The 17,635-nt window shown below is 33.3% G+C and overlaps 3 protein-coding genes across 18 annotated transcripts in view; 1 reads left to right on the top strand and 2 right to left on the bottom strand.

The window, feature by feature from the left end:
* Positions 1–15,240, bottom strand: part of ankrd31 (ankyrin repeat domain 31) — a 34,109-nt gene extending 18,869 nt beyond the window's left edge. For 2 of the 12 annotated variants that reach the window (XR_012405881.1, XM_073950370.1), the window contains exons 1-7: positions 14,881–15,240; positions 14,732–14,796; positions 7,819–7,886; positions 7,683–7,720; positions 7,504–7,568; positions 7,143–7,293; positions 5,216–5,310 (exon numbers count right to left, since the gene is read on the bottom strand). Coding sequence is in view for 10 of the 12 variants with exons in the window: in XM_073950370.1 (XP_073806471.1) it covers positions 5,216–5,310; positions 7,143–7,293; positions 7,504–7,568; positions 7,683–7,720; positions 7,819–7,886; positions 14,732–14,796; positions 14,881–14,957 (559 nt within the window). In the remaining 2 variants the exon portion in view is untranslated. 12 annotated transcript variants of the gene reach the window in all.
* arsk (arylsulfatase family, member K) overlaps positions 1–17,635 on the bottom strand; it is a 183,928-nt gene that overhangs the window by 72,012 nt on the left and 94,281 nt on the right. The window lies entirely within an intron of this gene.
* Positions 16,589–17,635, top strand: part of hmgcra (3-hydroxy-3-methylglutaryl-CoA reductase a) — a 24,000-nt gene continuing 22,953 nt past the window's right edge. For 2 of the 4 annotated variants that reach the window (XM_005165515.6, XM_073950494.1), the window contains exon 1: positions 16,589–16,809. The gene's annotated coding sequence lies outside the window, so the exon portion shown is untranslated. 4 annotated transcript variants of the gene reach the window in all.

Here is a 17,635-nt window from a genome sequence, read left to right as displayed (position 1 = left end):
CAATGGCTGCTTACATTCTTTAGCATATCCTGCTTCATGTTTAACAGAAAAAAGAAACTCAAACAAGTTTGAACCAAGTCGCGAATGGGTAAATTTTAGGAAGCAGCTCTGGACAGGGTACATTCCTCATCTATATGTGCATTTCACTGCCTCATTTAGTGTAAAGTGGTTCACTGAGTACACTGGTTGAAATGTAGGCTCGCACAGATCAACCCTACTACTGATCCGGACAGTGATAAGTGTCTTTCGGGTTTAGGCACTTTAACCCTTATGTTCTGGACATGCCCAGCTCTTTCCTCATTTTGGGGTTCAGAATTTCTCTCTCTTTTAGCTATTACTTCAATAGATATAGCACCATCATCTATTATTGGCTTGTTTGGAGTGAAGCCTGATAATTATACATCACCCACTTACTTTTTAAACTTTGTGGCCTTTCTTATTTGCTTGATAGGCGTGTCATTTTATTAAACTGGAAGAGCCCCTAGCCACCTTTGCATGTACGGTGGCTGAAAGACGTTTTGTACTTTGTGAAAGATTAGATTAGATACTCTCTTCAAAGACATAACAGAACATTTGTTAAAATTTGAAAGCCTTTTTTATGTTAAAACTCTCCAGCTGGCACTAGACTGATCACCCTTGCTAGCTCTTGACAATAATAATACATCAGTCTGTAATCTTTCATTACTTAAATTGTAACATTGAGATTGTTGCATAAATGTAGACATCTGACCCTCATTTAGTTGTGTAATTGGGTTTTATTTTATTTTATTTTCACTTATTTTTTATTTTTATTATTATTTCTATAAGGGTTGTTTGGTATGTTTGCAAAATGTTAAAAAGTTAAATAAATCATAAATAAAAAATGAGTAATTTTTTTTTAAATTTAGGGGATTTAAAACAATATTCTTGTGAGATAAGTAACAGATGATGGATATAAAGTCACAATACGAGATAAGAAACCACAATTATGATATTTCAATTCAAATTGTGCAAATAACAATAAATAAGTTTCAATTCAGAGAACTCACTTAAATCACAGTACTAAAATGAAGTTATGGAAAAAATGTGCATTTATGGGATGTGTCATCATGTCTAGATATAAAAAATCCTAACCTTAACATTCATACTGTACGTCATCATGATTCATTCATTTATTTTCTTTTCGACTTAGTCCCTTTAGTTATCTGGGGTCGCCACAGCGGAATGAACTGCCAACTTATCTAGCAAATGTTTTACGCAGCGGATGCCCTTTCAGCTGCAACCCATTTCTGGGAAACATCCATACACATTCACAACGGACAATTTAGCCAACCCAATTCACCTGTACCGCATGTCTCTGGAGTGTGGGGGAAACCGGCGCACCCAGAGGAAACCCACGCGAACGCAAAGAGAACATGCAAACTCCACACAGAAATGCCAACTGACCCAACTAAGGCTTGAACCAGTGACCTTCTTGCTGTGAGGCGACAGAACTACCTACTGCACCACTGCATCACCCATCATGATTCATACTTTTACATTAGTAATTTTTTGTGGCACTGTTTACACTAATAAATTTTAGTTTTAAAATTTAATTTTAAAACCAGAACCATCCACGTTCACACAGGTGTTTCATCTAGCATTTATGAAAAGATCTCCATGCACACTACACTGCTCCATGCACACTACACTGCACATCACGTGACAAAACACACACGCTCTGGCATGCGCTGCAACGTATGTGGGCGTCTGAGCTCCAGGCAGTCAGCAGGTGCTTTGAGCACATCTCCCAGGTGAACACAGCACACGTTGGACAGTTCAACAGGGATATACCCCCTGATCTCATTTCACTATGGTTGTTAAACTTTATATTTAATTCATCTTGTCTATATCTAACGACTCTTTGGTCTTTTAAATCTATTACTTGTTCTCAAGTAACACATTTTGGCTGAGCACAAAGATAAGTTAATAAATTAATTAATGTAACCACTCACACTGATTCTGCACATCTAACTGCTTGCCTTTATTTCTTTTATTGTATAAATTTATTGTACATTATACTTTTATAATGGCCATTCTTAATTATTAAAACTGATATTCAGCGAAAGAGACAGAGTGTGTTTCATATTTTTCAACGAAGATGAAAGGCAGTTTTGTTATAGGCTGTTGTGTTATAAATTTGCATACAGTGAAGATGACAGTCATATAAATATGTAGATAACGAAGCCTCAACATTTTTGGTGTCTGATATTTCATAATATCAAAATGAAAATAGGCAGTTCCTTATATCACATTTTCATTTTATTGTAAAAATACTGAAACAACGTAGCCATGGTGATGTGAATGATGTTATAGAGTACACTATTCCCTTCGAAGATTTACCCTATGTGTCCTCGGGAGTTTGTTTTCCATATCAAAATTGTGAAGTATGAACATAAGAAAAGGATCCAAGACTGCCTTTTGTGCACTTAATATTGAGAAAAAGCCAGATAGATAGACAATCTATCTATCAGATCAGATAGAATGACAGCAGCCATGCCTCCGTTTTCAGACATCTCTGTTTTATTCCTTCCACACTGGCACGGAGCAGCAATGTTTTAAAACCAAAATGGCATCTCCAGCATCTTCAAAATGCTGTTTTTAGGGCTCAAAAACGTCAGGGTAATGTGGATGAAAGGCGTAACCGTTTTAAAACTAAAATATGTTAGTGTAAACAGCGCCTCAGTGTGAGTGTTTTGTGTAGGTTGAGGTTTATACCTGTAAGAGTATCGCTTTTAGTCTTTTGCAGATATTTTTCCACCACCATATACATAGATCTGTCAGTGATCATGTCCATTGGAGTCTTCCCTCTGTCACACTTCAATAATGGATCAGCACCATACTTCAGAAGTAGATCTACAATCTGTAAGTAATATGCATTCAGTATCTATCAGTCTGTGTATTCCATATGCATGTTTTTTTCTAATATTAATTAATATTTATAATACTATACGCAATATACCCACTTTGTAATACTGATACTGTATGGCTTCAAGTAAAGGTGTAACTCCATCATCTCCTTTGCAGTTGGCTTGTGCTCCAGCTTTAAGTAAAACCTCTGTTATGTCATAGTTGTTTCTGTTCACTGCTTCATGAAGTGGAGTCCAACCTGAAAATGAACAGACCTACAATGTCAACAATGCCATCAGGTGGACGTATGAGCTAACTTCAACCCTTTATCTTTAATAACGGTGGCAAATGAGCTCATGTTTTATGATTGATACAGTTTTAGGAAATTTTTACCTGCATAATCCGCTACATTGATGGAAGCACCAACTGAGATCATGTCTCGGACGTCCTGAAGGTCTTCTTGCATTACAGCTAAATGCAGTTTTGTCTCTCCAAATTTATTCCGTCTGTTGATGGAATTTCGTAACAGGGCTTTCCCTGTCTTTCGGTTTATAATGCCTTCACCATGAAAAAATAAGAAACAGATTTTTGTATATCTGGAGCAGGGGTGTCCTGTAGATTTTAGCTCCAAATTGCCTCAACGCACCTGCATGGATGGAAAGCCTAGAAAAGTTGCGGTCACACTGGACTTTCATCCTCGTCGACTTCCATTCATATGCACACGAATGCGTCAGACCGGAATCGCTCGCTTTTTTACATGTCTAATCATCTTGTTTAATCCCGCCCCTTTTTGCAGCTCTGTACTACAGAATTTCGCAAGCTTAAACTCTAGTGTGACCGCAGCTTAGAGCTTCATTTGCTGGTTCAGGTGTGTGATTGGGGTTGGAATCAAACTTTGCAAGACACCGGCACTCCAGCACAGGACTGATCTAAAGCAGGGGTGCCTGGACTTAGTCCTGGAGAGCCGGTGCAGGTCAATATTTTTGGCAGTTGGTTCAACATTGTGTAATTATTATTAAATCCTAATTTCATATTTTCTTATCATTAACAAAATAATAATCAAACTTAAAAAAAATTAACATTTTGTCAATGTTGTTAATGAAATTATTACTTAAATTAAGCAAGTTACTTACTTTTTTCCTATTTAATTATTTGTTGAAATTAAAAATGATTTGCTTATTCCAGAGATTTTTTTTTTAATGATGTTAGATAAAAGCCTAATTAAAACAGGCCAATAAACAGATAGCACTGTGTAATATAAATTTAAAAAGGCATATCCAAATTCTACAAATCTAATAGGTGTTCAGTTGTAAAATGTTTGCTTATTCAATATCTGTAAATCAAAAAACAAAAAAGAATTATATCTTACCGTCATTATGAATATTATAAAATAAATAAAATAAATTCCATTCTGCCAGTGCTATTCCTTCAGACAACCATGTTTGGAGGAAATCATTCAAATCATAATTGGATGGCAGCTGGTAGAGGTTTTAAATCATGTGGTTTAAAAAAAGATTTGAAAGTAATGAGTAACTATGTTTGTATTAAACATAACTTGACAATACTTTAACTTGATAATACTTTTATATGTTGCTGCAGAACATAAAGCTGCAATTTATAAAACATATTTCAAATAAGTAACTAGGAATAAGGGTAGCACGGTGGCGCAGGGGTAGCACAATGGCCTCACAGCAAGAAAGGCACTGGTTCGAGTCCCGGCTGGGCCAGTTGGCATTTCTTTGCGGTTTATTTTGTGGAACAAAAAGTTATTCAAGTCAAGTTATTCAGTCAAGTTAAGTTCTGTGTTGAGTTTCTTCGCAAACTGTGGAAATGTGTGCAATACTACTGTCAAGTTATACATTTAAACACAGGCTCATTGGAAAAACATGCTTCAGCCTACATTTTTAAAAAACGTTTTTTTTCACAGTAATGATTACAGGGACATATTATTGAAAAAAAAAAATGGTGCAGTTTCTCCCACAACACCAAATAAATGCCACAAAGCAACTTAACAGTGTCTATTATTTGTGATTGAATATGGTTGCGTCACCTGTCTTTTTCCATATGGACAAAATTTCTGCCGTCATTAGTTGGCTCAGTAACTAAATTTGTACGGTGTTGTACAAAAAATGCTAGGGTTCGAGTTCTGTAAAGCATGATTCCATGAAAGAGTTAAAAGCTATTTACTTACTAACTATCCTTCAGTTTATTTTTGTGTCAGAACAATGTGCGGGACCCACTCAATTTAAACACTGCTCACAAGGGTACATGAATGAACACAAGTAATTTGCTCAGGATGAAACAAGGCTATGAAGTTTAAATCGTGTGATCAGATTTGCATACTTGCCTTGACTAAAGTTGGGTTTAGTCTGTTTAGCACGTGTAGGTAAAGCTGTACTCAGTGCTTTAGTATCTGGATTCTTCTTTTTAGAAGGCAGTGACCTGTAAATATTACATCCACAGTAAATGTACAAAAATAACCGTCTGTTTGCACTGTACAGGGCAGCTGAAAATAAATCAATACAACACAGTAGAGAGGAATTAAATAGTCTGAGGTGATTCTAAGAAAATTATTTTTATTATGTTTTATTATTTTTTTGTCCCAAATTACATCAAGTAGGTTTAAGGCTGGTACAAACTAAAAGGTTGAACAGATTTTTTGTTCCAATGTGCAGGCTGGACAAGATGACACTTGTTGACAGAAGTCTGAGTTTTCTGAGAATTCTGGCAGTCAGAGTTGACAGATTTCACAGAAAATCGAGAAATGTATGATGAACAAAGACTCTGATTTTCTAGCTTCAGACTATGATTTCATCTAGTTGGAAAATATCAAACATAATTTGATATTTTGAGCTGATTTTATTTCACATTTTGTTTTTTTGTTATTTCTTTCCTAGCAACAAGCCAATGAGATTCATGACTTCAACCACTTATCCTTCATCCAAATATTATATACACCGACAATGTTGAAAATATTTAATGTTTTGAGCTGATTCATAACACATATAGTTTTCCTATTTATGAGGCCAAGATATGTTATCCAGCTGGAAATTACTAAGCGTTTTTTTTTTTATTTTAGGTTGATTTTATTAAATTTGTTTGTTTTTACTTGCCATTTTTTTCCTGTGTTTCTGTGTATTTCTTTTTGTCAGTGCTTTATCAGGTTTTTTAGGTTTAAATATGTTATGTGTATTTTATACAATATATTTTTTGAAAACTTAACTTGTTAAAACTTTGATTAAGAAGTTTAAATATAGCATTTTGGTGACATTTTATGAAATATTATGAATATTTTATGAATCATGTGCATGCTATTTGCCGCAACAAAAATGACTGTTTTGTCAAGTTGCTTACTATGGTCATGTGCAATTTTGTCAGTCCAAACACACATTACAAGTTATTTTTTCATTTTTATGGAGACTTCCCCTAGAGGCAGACAAATGGCGATATTCAATAATGCAATATGTTGTGATAATAAATATGCACAATATTCATAACAATTATTTTAACTTTAAGATTTATATCCGATCAAAATAAAGCGAATGAAGTGACCAGATGTAAAGAGCCTCAAAAACACGGACGTGACGAGATTATTACCTTTTTTCAGTTAAGTAACAGCTAATGGCTGAGGACTCCCCTTTGTATTAAAGCCTTCATTAAAGTTGTTTTCAAAAATGAGGCCGATTAGTCTAGAACCTCATGGTAGTGACAGATTCTCATCTGTTAGGAAGTAATGTTAGCCTTACCCTGTTTTTGAATATATGTTCAATATCTTGACAATGACGCTGATGCCTGCTTTCTCTTCCCTTTCTCTTGTTTCGAACCATAGCATTACTCCGTATGGATGAAGATCAAAGATTCAAACATTAACGTTCAGTGGGTTATGTCACGTGACTCGCATCATATTATTGTACTTTGAGGCTCCATGGGATTCAAATTACTGGCCATAGATATTTAAAATGACACTTTATATATGTATATATATTTATTTATTTGTTTATTTAATTTTAATTCATAAAATAATTAAACGAACAAATTCTGGACCTTTTGTTCATGGGGGTTGGGTTGTTAGAACCACGCGAACCCCCCCTGGCTACAGGCATCTTTGGGGTGCATGTATATGCAGTTCATGAATTTTTATTTTATTTGATATTTTCAGTATTAAATAAGATTTATAATATGGTTTTAGACCTTTTTGTATTGTTTAGCAATCAAGAATAATATCTGAAAACTGCTAATATCTATTAATTCCATATAGCATATTTAAAACTGACCTGCGCTGAGTATTCTGTTGTGGTGGACTCTTCATTTTGTCCAACAGATCAGTTCTGACAATTTTTCTTGTTGAATGTCTCAAAACAGGCCCAGGTTGCCGTTGAGGAGCATCTAGCGAGACCGTGTCCTGTACGGGTCTGGGCCTGACCACTAGAGGGCAGAATTTACATAAGAAAAAGATCTAAAGCCTAAACTGCTTACTGAATATCTATGAAATAGGGTGAATCAGGTGCAAAGCTGACATTTAAAAAACTATGGCTTGTTAACAACATTTGCAAGGCACAGAAGTTCTCTTGTGTACCTTTTTTTTAATGTAAAGCTTTATTTTTGTAGTTTCTGTGTATCATACACCTGGGTTACCTTCGCTGTGTAATATGTGATCTCGTCCTGGAGAATTTTGCTCTTGAGTAAGTACAGCTTGATCTCTGATAAACACAGAAGAAAACTAATTATTTTAGGAAATTACGACTTTAATGAATTCATGTTTAATAAAAAAATACAAATAAAAAAGGTGACCTTTTTAAAAAAAGGTGACAGACCTTAAAGTATTTGCTGGTGAAAGCATTGTGCCATGTGTCTGCACATTATAAAACAAAATAATAATCAAAAACACATAGGTACAGTAAAATTGAAATCTGATTATGGCCATAGCATGTGCAGTCTAATGTAATTTACCTGTTCCGTTGTGGAAGTCTTTCTGCTCTGTTCAGTACAACACTGCAATTCAATCTGAGGAGAAATATCTGGCAAACAAAGGGACAATTTCAGCTCCAAATGTACAGTGAACGCTTTTGCAACTAGTTTTACTTGCTAAGACAATTGTATTACCCATAGTCTGTAGTATGCCTGTCACAATAATCAATATATCACAACACATGAACATGAGCTCAATCAATTTTGGTGATGCAATATAAAAAATAATTCTAGCGACTTTTAAACTGATTTTGCACTGAGGTGTCAGTGTCAGTATTGTTAAAAAACACTATTGTATTTACTATAAATTACTTTAGTATATTATATTTTCATGTGAATGTCTGATAACTAAAAATAGCATAAATCGCAGCCTGTTACTTTTTTACCTTGCACTTTTTAAAATTATTATTAATTTAGGATATGAGTTTTCACATTCTGATTCCAATGCCTAATTAATAAATTGTTAAAATTACTCTAAATAAAAATCCCTAAAAATAAAATATGATGTGTTCTTTGAAAAAATGCACTTGCATTGTGATGCTTTTATATTGTCATTCTGGCATTATAAAGAGAGTGGCATAATGTTGTCTTAAAATGACAATAATATAGTTTATAGTAATATGGTGCAATATATCATACAACAAAAAAATAGATATTGTGATAGGCCTAGACTGTACTGCCATAAATATTGTTTCAACTAGCAAAATAAATATTGTTCTGCATTGCAATATGCACAATCACGTTGGCAGCAGTTCCCAGTGATAAGTTGGCAGTTCATTCCACTATGGAGACCCCTGAAAAAATAAAGGGACAAAGCCGAAGGAAAATTAATGAATAAACATTGGCTACAGCTTGGAAGTAAATTTCTTTCCACATCTTTAAATCTTGTAAGTACGTAAAAATTTCTAGCAAGTTTGAAGGATTCAGGCGAAGTTTGTAGCTTCATTACTTATATTTCATTTATAAAGAGAAGACAATGCGGTGTTATTCTTGTACATTTAATTTTTCAGTTTCTGTTTATGAACACTATTAGACTCCTCAGAAAAACCTCAAAGGACTGTTATTTTATTAAAAGTTTTGTTCTGTTGTGTTTATCTATGCTGTTAATGTGCATGTTATTTTTTATGAAGATGTGTTCCTCAATAAATCACCGGAATTTTGATAGAAATTTTGATTGGGGGGGGGGGGGGGGGGGGGGGGGTGCACTCAAACAAACGCAGAAAGCCTTTTATCATCTGGGAAAATTGTTTTCGCTTTGCACTATACATGTACACTCACCGGCCACTTTATTAGGTACACTGCTTGTTAACTGCTCGTTAATGCAAATTTCTAATCAGCCAATCACATGGCAGCAACTCAATGCATTTAGTCATGTAGACATAGTTAAAACAACCTGCTGCAGTTCAAACCAAGCATCAGAATGGGGAGGAAAGGTGATTTAAGTGAATTTGAACGTAGCATGGTTGTTGGTGCCAGACGGGCTGGTCTGGGAATTTCAGAAACTGCTGATCTTCAGGGATTTTCACACACAACCATCTCTAGGGTTTACAGAGAAAAGTCTTAAAAAGAAAAAATATCCAGTGAGCAACAGTTCTGTGGGCACAAATGCTTTGTTGGTGCCAGAGGTCAGAGGAGTATGGCCAGACTGCACTGTTAGACATTTCAAAGGGTTTTTACAGTAACTTACTGGCAACACTGTTGCCAGTAAGTTACTGTATTTTAGATTTACAGTATACAACTGTAAATCCGTTTACAGCATGTTACTGTAGTGTCTGAAAATGGTTAACTACTGTAAAAACCTAAGTTAACAGTTAGCTACTGTAAACCTTTTAATTTTGTCCTAAATATTTTATAATATAATTTTATTAATATTATTTTAATACTATAGACCTAAAAAAGACACAATTACAAAATATTAACAAAATAAACACTCTTTATTTAAAACATTGGAGATGCTTAAAACAAGCTTAAAAAAGTGTAAAAACAATTACACATTCAAAATATTTTATTTTAAGAAAAAAAAACATTGAAAATGACAAAGCACATTAACATACATGTACAAAACTAATTTAAGTGTCTGACCTGCATATTGTTGAGAAAAAAAAAAAACAATTTTACTAAGTACTACTGACATTAAACCAGACACAATTACAAAATATTCCATTCTTTAAAACATTAATAATGCTTAAAGCATTTAAGGAAAATGTGTGAAAATTACATTAAGCAATAAAATCAACACATTAAAAATAAATAAATCACACAAAGCACTAGAACATACATGTACAATAAAAATTTAAACTTCTGAATTGCATATTGTTGGAAAAATAAATATTTGTAACTATTAGCCGACTCAGAAAGAACCCAACTTTAAAATATTACTAGTTCTGGTGTCAAATGCTCAACAAGGTCTGAATTCACATGTTCAAATGCAATTCATCTTTATTTCTATTGCACTTTTACAATGTAGATCAATGATGTCAAAGCAGCTTAACATAGAAGTTCTTGTAAATTGAAGCTGCTTCAGTCCAGTTTTCAGAATTGAAGCAGTAAATGTCACTGCTGAAAGTCCAAACACTGAAGAGCAAATCCACCGATCCACCAATCGTAGCCAAGTGATCCAGTGGCGACAGTGGCATGGAACAAACTTCACCAACTGACGAAAGTGTAGAATAAAATCCCTTGAGAGATACCAGGCTCAGTTGGGCACGACCAGTTCTCCTCTAGCCAAACTTGTGCAAGGCCGCAGTCTAGGCACCAGAGGCTTGAAAGTTCACCAGTGGGTGGTCAGGCTGGCCCATTGGATCAATGCGGAAACTCATTGATCACGTGTGTCTTTTAGGATTCACTCCTCCATGACCACCACAGCATCTGGTCAGGATTTGGCCCAGTCCAGGATTATGAAGAACTCTGGATAAGGACAAACAGACTAACATAAGCATAGAAGAAGCTTGTTTAAAAAAATAAATCATATACTGGTTAATTATTTTGAAGCATGGCAGCTAGGTTGGGGTAGTTTTCAGCTGGTACTGAGCAACTGGCTCCTGCTCATAACCTGCTCACTACCATGTTTAAAAGATAACTAACCAGAATGTCCTGTTTATTTTTTCCCCTAACAAGGTTTTACAAAAACATTGTAGCATTTGTGATGGGTTGATTCACTGCAGGACAGATTAGACTATTTGTTTTATGTATTCCTAATAAACTAAAACTGACTGAATACTGATAAAACTATTGAGAGTGTCTCACCTAATCCAAGTTCTCAGTTAGCTGGTGAAAGAAGGATAACTCACTGTTGTTCATGGTTGTCATTCTCTTCACTACTTCTCCTGCTATCTTCTGGCTCACTTTGGTTGTTGCTGTGCATTTTGTTTCATCCTCTGGAATTATTTATACAAAAAATTGTATTATTTTATTTATTACAAAATATTTAGGCAACATGAAATGGGGAAAAAGACATTTAATACATAGACAAATGCATGTATCCCAATACTAATTATTGTATTTTGAAATGTCTGACCCATGACAGACCTCAATCTGCTCAAAAATATTATAAACAAAGATGAAAAAAAAAACTACTAAATGGTTTAATAAAAAAGGGAAAATATTTTTTTATTTAGCTAGCAACTAAACATGTGACACATTTTGTATTAAAAGTAACGTTAATATATTGAGAAACAAATAGATGTACAGTACTTACTGTTGTATGAGGTCCAGTTTGCACAGGCAGGCTCCCAGTATTCTATATTGAGACCATAAAAAAGCCAAAAATACAGATAAGAATACCATGCTACAATCCACAACCTCCACACAACTTTTTTTTATTTGTTTACCTTGGTTGCTTACTGGTCTTGCTTATTTTTTAAGCATAAGGCTGTGCTGATCAAGATCTCTGAAATGCTGTTTGTTTCTTCAGACAAAACCTGCTGCTGTGCCAGTGCCATATCTAAACAGAAAAAAAATATAATGGTAACAATTATGTTAAACCAAATGTCAAGAGTTGTGATAAAAAAAATAATTAGCAAACAATAAATAGCAAAAAGGTGGTTATTAGCATAATGCATAGAGGTAAAATTGGTTTTATATTAGCAGATTCAGACTTCCCCCTTAATAATTTAATTTCATAAAAGTATTATTTGCAAACTCTAAATAGCGAAATCATTTTAGCAGCTAATGACTATCAAAGTACAACATGCTCACGGTCAAATAAACAGTGTTAATGTTGATTTCAAGTCATACTGGCATGCTAATTCTGATCGAATATTCAAAGTAACATGGTAAACAGTATAGAGTCTTCTAAATGAACAAATGTGCGAATATAAAACCAACTTTACCTCTATGCATATTGTAACGTTATAGATTTACGTTAGCGTTCTTATAGGTTACGTCGCGATGTTATTTTCTCAAGCTAACGTTATAAGTTACTCTAAACCAGAGAAAAATAAGTTCACAACATCTAATATATATAGTATAAATCAATATAAGTTAAACGTTGCACGTTAAAATGAGTTTGAGCCCAATTCAGTATAAACTTAGCTCAGTTTAGCTAACAGTTAACATTACCATTTTAAGATCGCTTCAGCCAATGTTGCCGAGCAAACAAATGCTAATAGAGGTGCTCAAATCAATGTCGAGTGTTGTCAGCACAGACAGACGCGCTTTTACCTGGATTATTTGTTGGTCTTTCATTCATATTCTTCTGGGGGAAAACACTCTCTGCCGGACCGTTGTCTCGTGCTAAGTGTCCTCCAAAACTGTCTGCATACCTCTGGTTCCCTCCTAAACCAAAACCCGCTGCAACACCGGTTCCTATGTAAATAAATAAAAAGATATGACGAGAACAATGGCTAATAGTCATAAACAGTCTTATTTAAAGTAATAGTAGTGTTAATGTAATAAATTAAATAAAGGTAACATCTTAATAGATGATATATTTCTCAAATGGGCGAAATAACGCCAAGCCAGAGAAAATAATAATAGCCAACTTTATACTTTACTTTGTTCTATTCTCGTCCACAAAACATTCTGTAAAATGAAACACTGCCTCAGCTTACCAGAGTAAAGTTTGTTAAATCCAGTATGTTCTTCAGGCACACTAATAAATTGTCCTCCAGAATTGCTCCAGGGTCCTCAGGCAAAAAGTGGTGCAGAGTAGTCGAATCGCCGCAAGGTGGCGTTGAAGCAGTTGTGGAAAATACAGTATAATACACGAATTTTTACAAATACAGTACATCGCTGTATATGTTGTTCGACGTCACACTAAATTCCCATAATGCAACGGTAAATACAGTTATTTACCGTAAAAGGAATTTGCAGTATTACACTGGGTGAAATACAGTAAATAACTGTGTAATTTACAGAAATGTCTAACAGTGTGGTTCCAGCTGATAGAAAAGCAACAGTAACTCAAATAACCACTCGTTACAACCGAGGTAGGCAGAAGAGCAACCATTTTAGGGACAAAATTATTAGCCCTTTTAAGCTTTTTTTTTTTGATAATCTACAGAACCACTACAATAACTTGCCTAATCAACCTAACCTGCCTAGTTAACCTAATTAGTTAAGCCTTTAAATGTAACTTTAAGCTGTACAGAAGTGTCTTAAAAAAATGTAGTAAAATATTATTTACTGTCATTATGGCAAAGATAAAATAAATCAGTTATCACAAATGGGTTATTAAAACTATTATGATTAGAAATGTGTTGAAAGAATTGTCTCTTCGTTAAACAGAAATTGGGGAAAAAAATAAACAGAGGGGCTGATATATATATATATATATATATATATATATATATATATATATATATATATATATATATATATATATATATATATATATATATATATGTATATATATTGCTTATTTTATTTTATGTCACTAAGCAGCACAAAAAATATAGGAGGTATTGAATGTTAAAGTTTATTGTTTAGGTGCCATTTCACTGTGACATTTAATAACTCTCACATTGGTTGTACTGCAGAGATAATGTAACAAGCTGTGCTTTTACTATCATTTTCCATGGTTTTATTACAGTGTTGTAACCATGTTTGGTGGGTTCACTGATCACAATTTTACTAGAAATACAGTTAAACTTTGGTTGATAAAGTATATCTATAGGTTATTTGTGGTTGGTCTTAACTACAATAATCATGTTTTTTTTTGTAGGAAATCTGTTGAACGTTCATTAGAAAATTCCCAGACTTACAGTGATTAAGTCTTTGATTATTCACCCTCCAGCCATTCTAAGCCTATTTTACTTTCTTTCTTGAGCACAAAAGAAGATATTCGGAGAAAGTAACCACTCACCTTAAAAGAATTTATCTTCCTTCTGTGGAAGTTAATGGATGGTTTCCAGCTTTCTTCAAAAGATCTTCTTTTGTGTTCAACATCATCATCATCATAAAAGAAACCACTTAGCAAATTTGAATTTTTGGCTACACTATGAAAGGGCTAAAAGGGAAAACACACTTGTGGTTGAAATTCTCTGCTACTGGGTATTTTGTTAGTGAATCAGAGTTTTTTTTTTGAACAATTCGTTTAAGTAAACACATCATAATAAATATGGATGAATTTGGTCATGAATGATTCAATAATTCACTCACAGAGTCGCCACTAGTGAAATGTTAAAGTTCCCATGTAACGTTACGTTTGAAAACTTCAGCACAGTCTAACTTAGTATTCACTGATTTATGTCAAACTGAATGAATCATTTTAAACCGATTCAAAAGCTTTAATTAACGTTAATTAAACTACTAGTAAATCCGTACTGCTTGGTGTATACTGCATATTATGTACTTTAAAGCTATATATTAAATGAGTAACTGTTAAATTACATTAGTCAGGTAAGTTAATAACGTTAGTTGATCTTGAACACATGTTAACGTTAAATGACCAAACCTTCACTCATTTCAGCAGAGAACACGACGTTTGAGGACGATGACTGATGTCCTGTCAACATTAACCTGCGATGATAAGTTTATCCATCGTTACCCACAGCAAATTACATTTAATTCATAAACGGAGTTATTAGCAAACGATCAGCTGACCTGCGGAGGTAAATGCTCCCGTTTACTTCACCGCTGTCGTCGTCGGTCGCGATTGTTTCTTCCTGGTCTAAATCCATGTTTCTTAGTGTTAAACAACACGGCGTAAAACTCTACATAAACGTGTGACGGTAATTTAGGAATATTCGACAAGAAATCGTATTTACGACAACGTTACACAATGTTTCTCTGTTTCTTGGCGCCAAATGGGGCTGATCGCTCATATCTGATTGGTCAGCAGGCATGAAGACGGATGACTGACGTCTGATGGAAATTAATTGGAAAAACTTTTTAAATAGATTGATTGATGATTTAATATTCAATATCTTTTATACATTTATATAAAAACATATTTTTGATTATAAAAAGATTTGAAAAAAGTCATAACATGGCAAATTCTTTAATAATAAACTTTTAATTTTAAGATTGGTTTACTTTTTCAAAGTAGGCCTATTAAAATTATAATAATACAAATACAATTACCAAGCTTGATTTTGGGAGTGTTTGCACATTAAAGAGTAAGGAAACACAGTACTTGTTTAAATTAATTGTTATTATTTTTAATATATATGCTAGTTTTATTTTACTAGTTATTTACTAGTATTTTACTATAATAGTTGTATTATTAATTTTATTTCAATAATACAATAATATAACAACATGCCATAATTTGAACATTTAAATATTTAAGAAAACAAACAGCACATTTACTTCAAAAATAATAATTATGATTAATTTTATTGTTTATTTTCAAGCGCAGTATTTCTACAACTGTAAAGTAATGAACACTTTTGATGCTGAATAAAAATACATGCAAACTTTGATCTGAGACAAATTATGTCAGTGGCACGTTTGATGTCATGCATGGGCCTGATCTATGATGTATTTGGTTACATAAATCAAAATCTAAAAATCTGAAATGCATTGACTGTTATACGTAATACGATATTACACAATACATAAAGTATACACAATTTTTATTACGTAAATTATTTAATTAGATAAATCATTTATTTAAAATAAGAAAATATATGTATACTGGTTTTATTTTACTAGAAGATCTAGAATGTTTCAGTTAATGTTTGCTAAATAAAATTATTTTTTTCCTATAAACTTCAAGTTTATGTGTAATTATGAAAAGCGCCTCATTTAGTTTAAATATGACTAGTTTTATTTATATATTTTTTTAAATTCTACTTTATTATAGATTGATTGATTGATTCAATACAATGCAATTTGCTACATACATTGGGAAGAGTTGTTTTGGGTATGTTTTCACATTGCAAAAAAGTAAACAAACACTGCATGTATAATAAATGTTGTTTAATTTGCATTAAAAAGAGGTGGTTAAAATATCTGCTTTTTAAATATTATTAATAGATAATCTCAGAAACTTTATTTTTCTTTATTGTGTTGTTATTTATGCATATATAATTACTCAAGACTAATTAATATGCTTTTTGTATGTCATGTTGTTAATTAATTACATTTCCAAGGCCGTTTTTTTTGTCAAGGCTGTGCCAAGGTTCAAGTTCACACACACCTCATACAAATTCAAAGGATGGCCAGATCACGCGTCCTCTGTCAGGACACGCCCCTATCAGTGCTGGCTGGAATAGTGGGCGTGGATTTCTCGCGAATCGGTGTGGTTCGAGAATTTGATTGGCTTCTCGCTCGACTGACGCAGAGCCATGCCATCTTCATAAGCTTTAGATGAGGATGCCGGTTTAAGGGCTGGATTCCTGTCTCAAACGAGGGGATATGGATTAATCTCGTCAGCATTTAATTATTCCATCAGCTGTAATTTTGAAAATCATAAATGCTCATTTACAACAGTGAAAATATCTATAGGCTTTTATTTATTCCGGCGGAGGATTGCACAGTGATTTTCTCTCGGTGAACTAATTCTTTAACCCTCATTGAACCGCACTGGTAAGTAAGTACCTGCATCAGATTCTATCTAACGTTGACGTTACAGCTGCAGCTTTTATTTGAGCTCAGTGTCGTTAAAAGATCTGGGTTTCTAATGTGGATATTCATTCAATTTATTGCAGTATGATTGCATCAGTGACTCATCTGGTTTATCATCGCTGATGTAGAATAAAGGATCTTTATTTAAGCTTAATTGGGGGGGAGAATACATTTTAAACTAAAAAAACAGAATCGTATATTGATAAGTCTTGTAATTAATTCAATAAAAAGTTACATTAAAAGTTACATTTTAAAATCGAATGATAGTGTTTTTGGGTATCTCAGTATTTATCTATAATAATTATCTGTAAAACTTAAAATACATAAATGTAAAATATATAAGTTAGTTATATATAGTTATAATTATTATATATATAAGTTGATGGTCCAGTCTGCTGTAGTGACCCCAGATTAATAAAAGGACTAAGCCGAAAAGAAAATTAATAAATGAATATATAGCTTATTAAATAAAAATATATAATAAAATATTATATAATTAATTCACAAAATAAGTTATACTTACATATTTTATCATTTAAAAAAATATATAATATTTTTCAAAAGGTTGCCCTGTCCCCAATTTTTAAAAAAAGTAATTTCTATTTTAATATTATATATTATACATAATTGTGAATTAAATCTGCCATTGTTATCCAGCATTTGGTTATCATAATCAAATTTGTAAATACAGAACCAGATAGAACTGTTGGTCATACTTATGTGCATTGACCACACGGAATGTATTATGGTATCGTAACTATACAAGGTCACACAGGCAAAAAAAGTA

The sequence above is a fragment of the Danio rerio genome, chromosome 5 (genome assembly GCF_049306965.1).
Source record: "Danio rerio strain Tuebingen ecotype United States chromosome 5, GRCz12tu, whole genome shotgun sequence".
NCBI lineage: Eukaryota > Metazoa > Chordata > Actinopteri > Cypriniformes > Danionidae > Danio > Danio rerio.
This window is presented reverse-complemented; position numbering and strand designations above follow the sequence as displayed.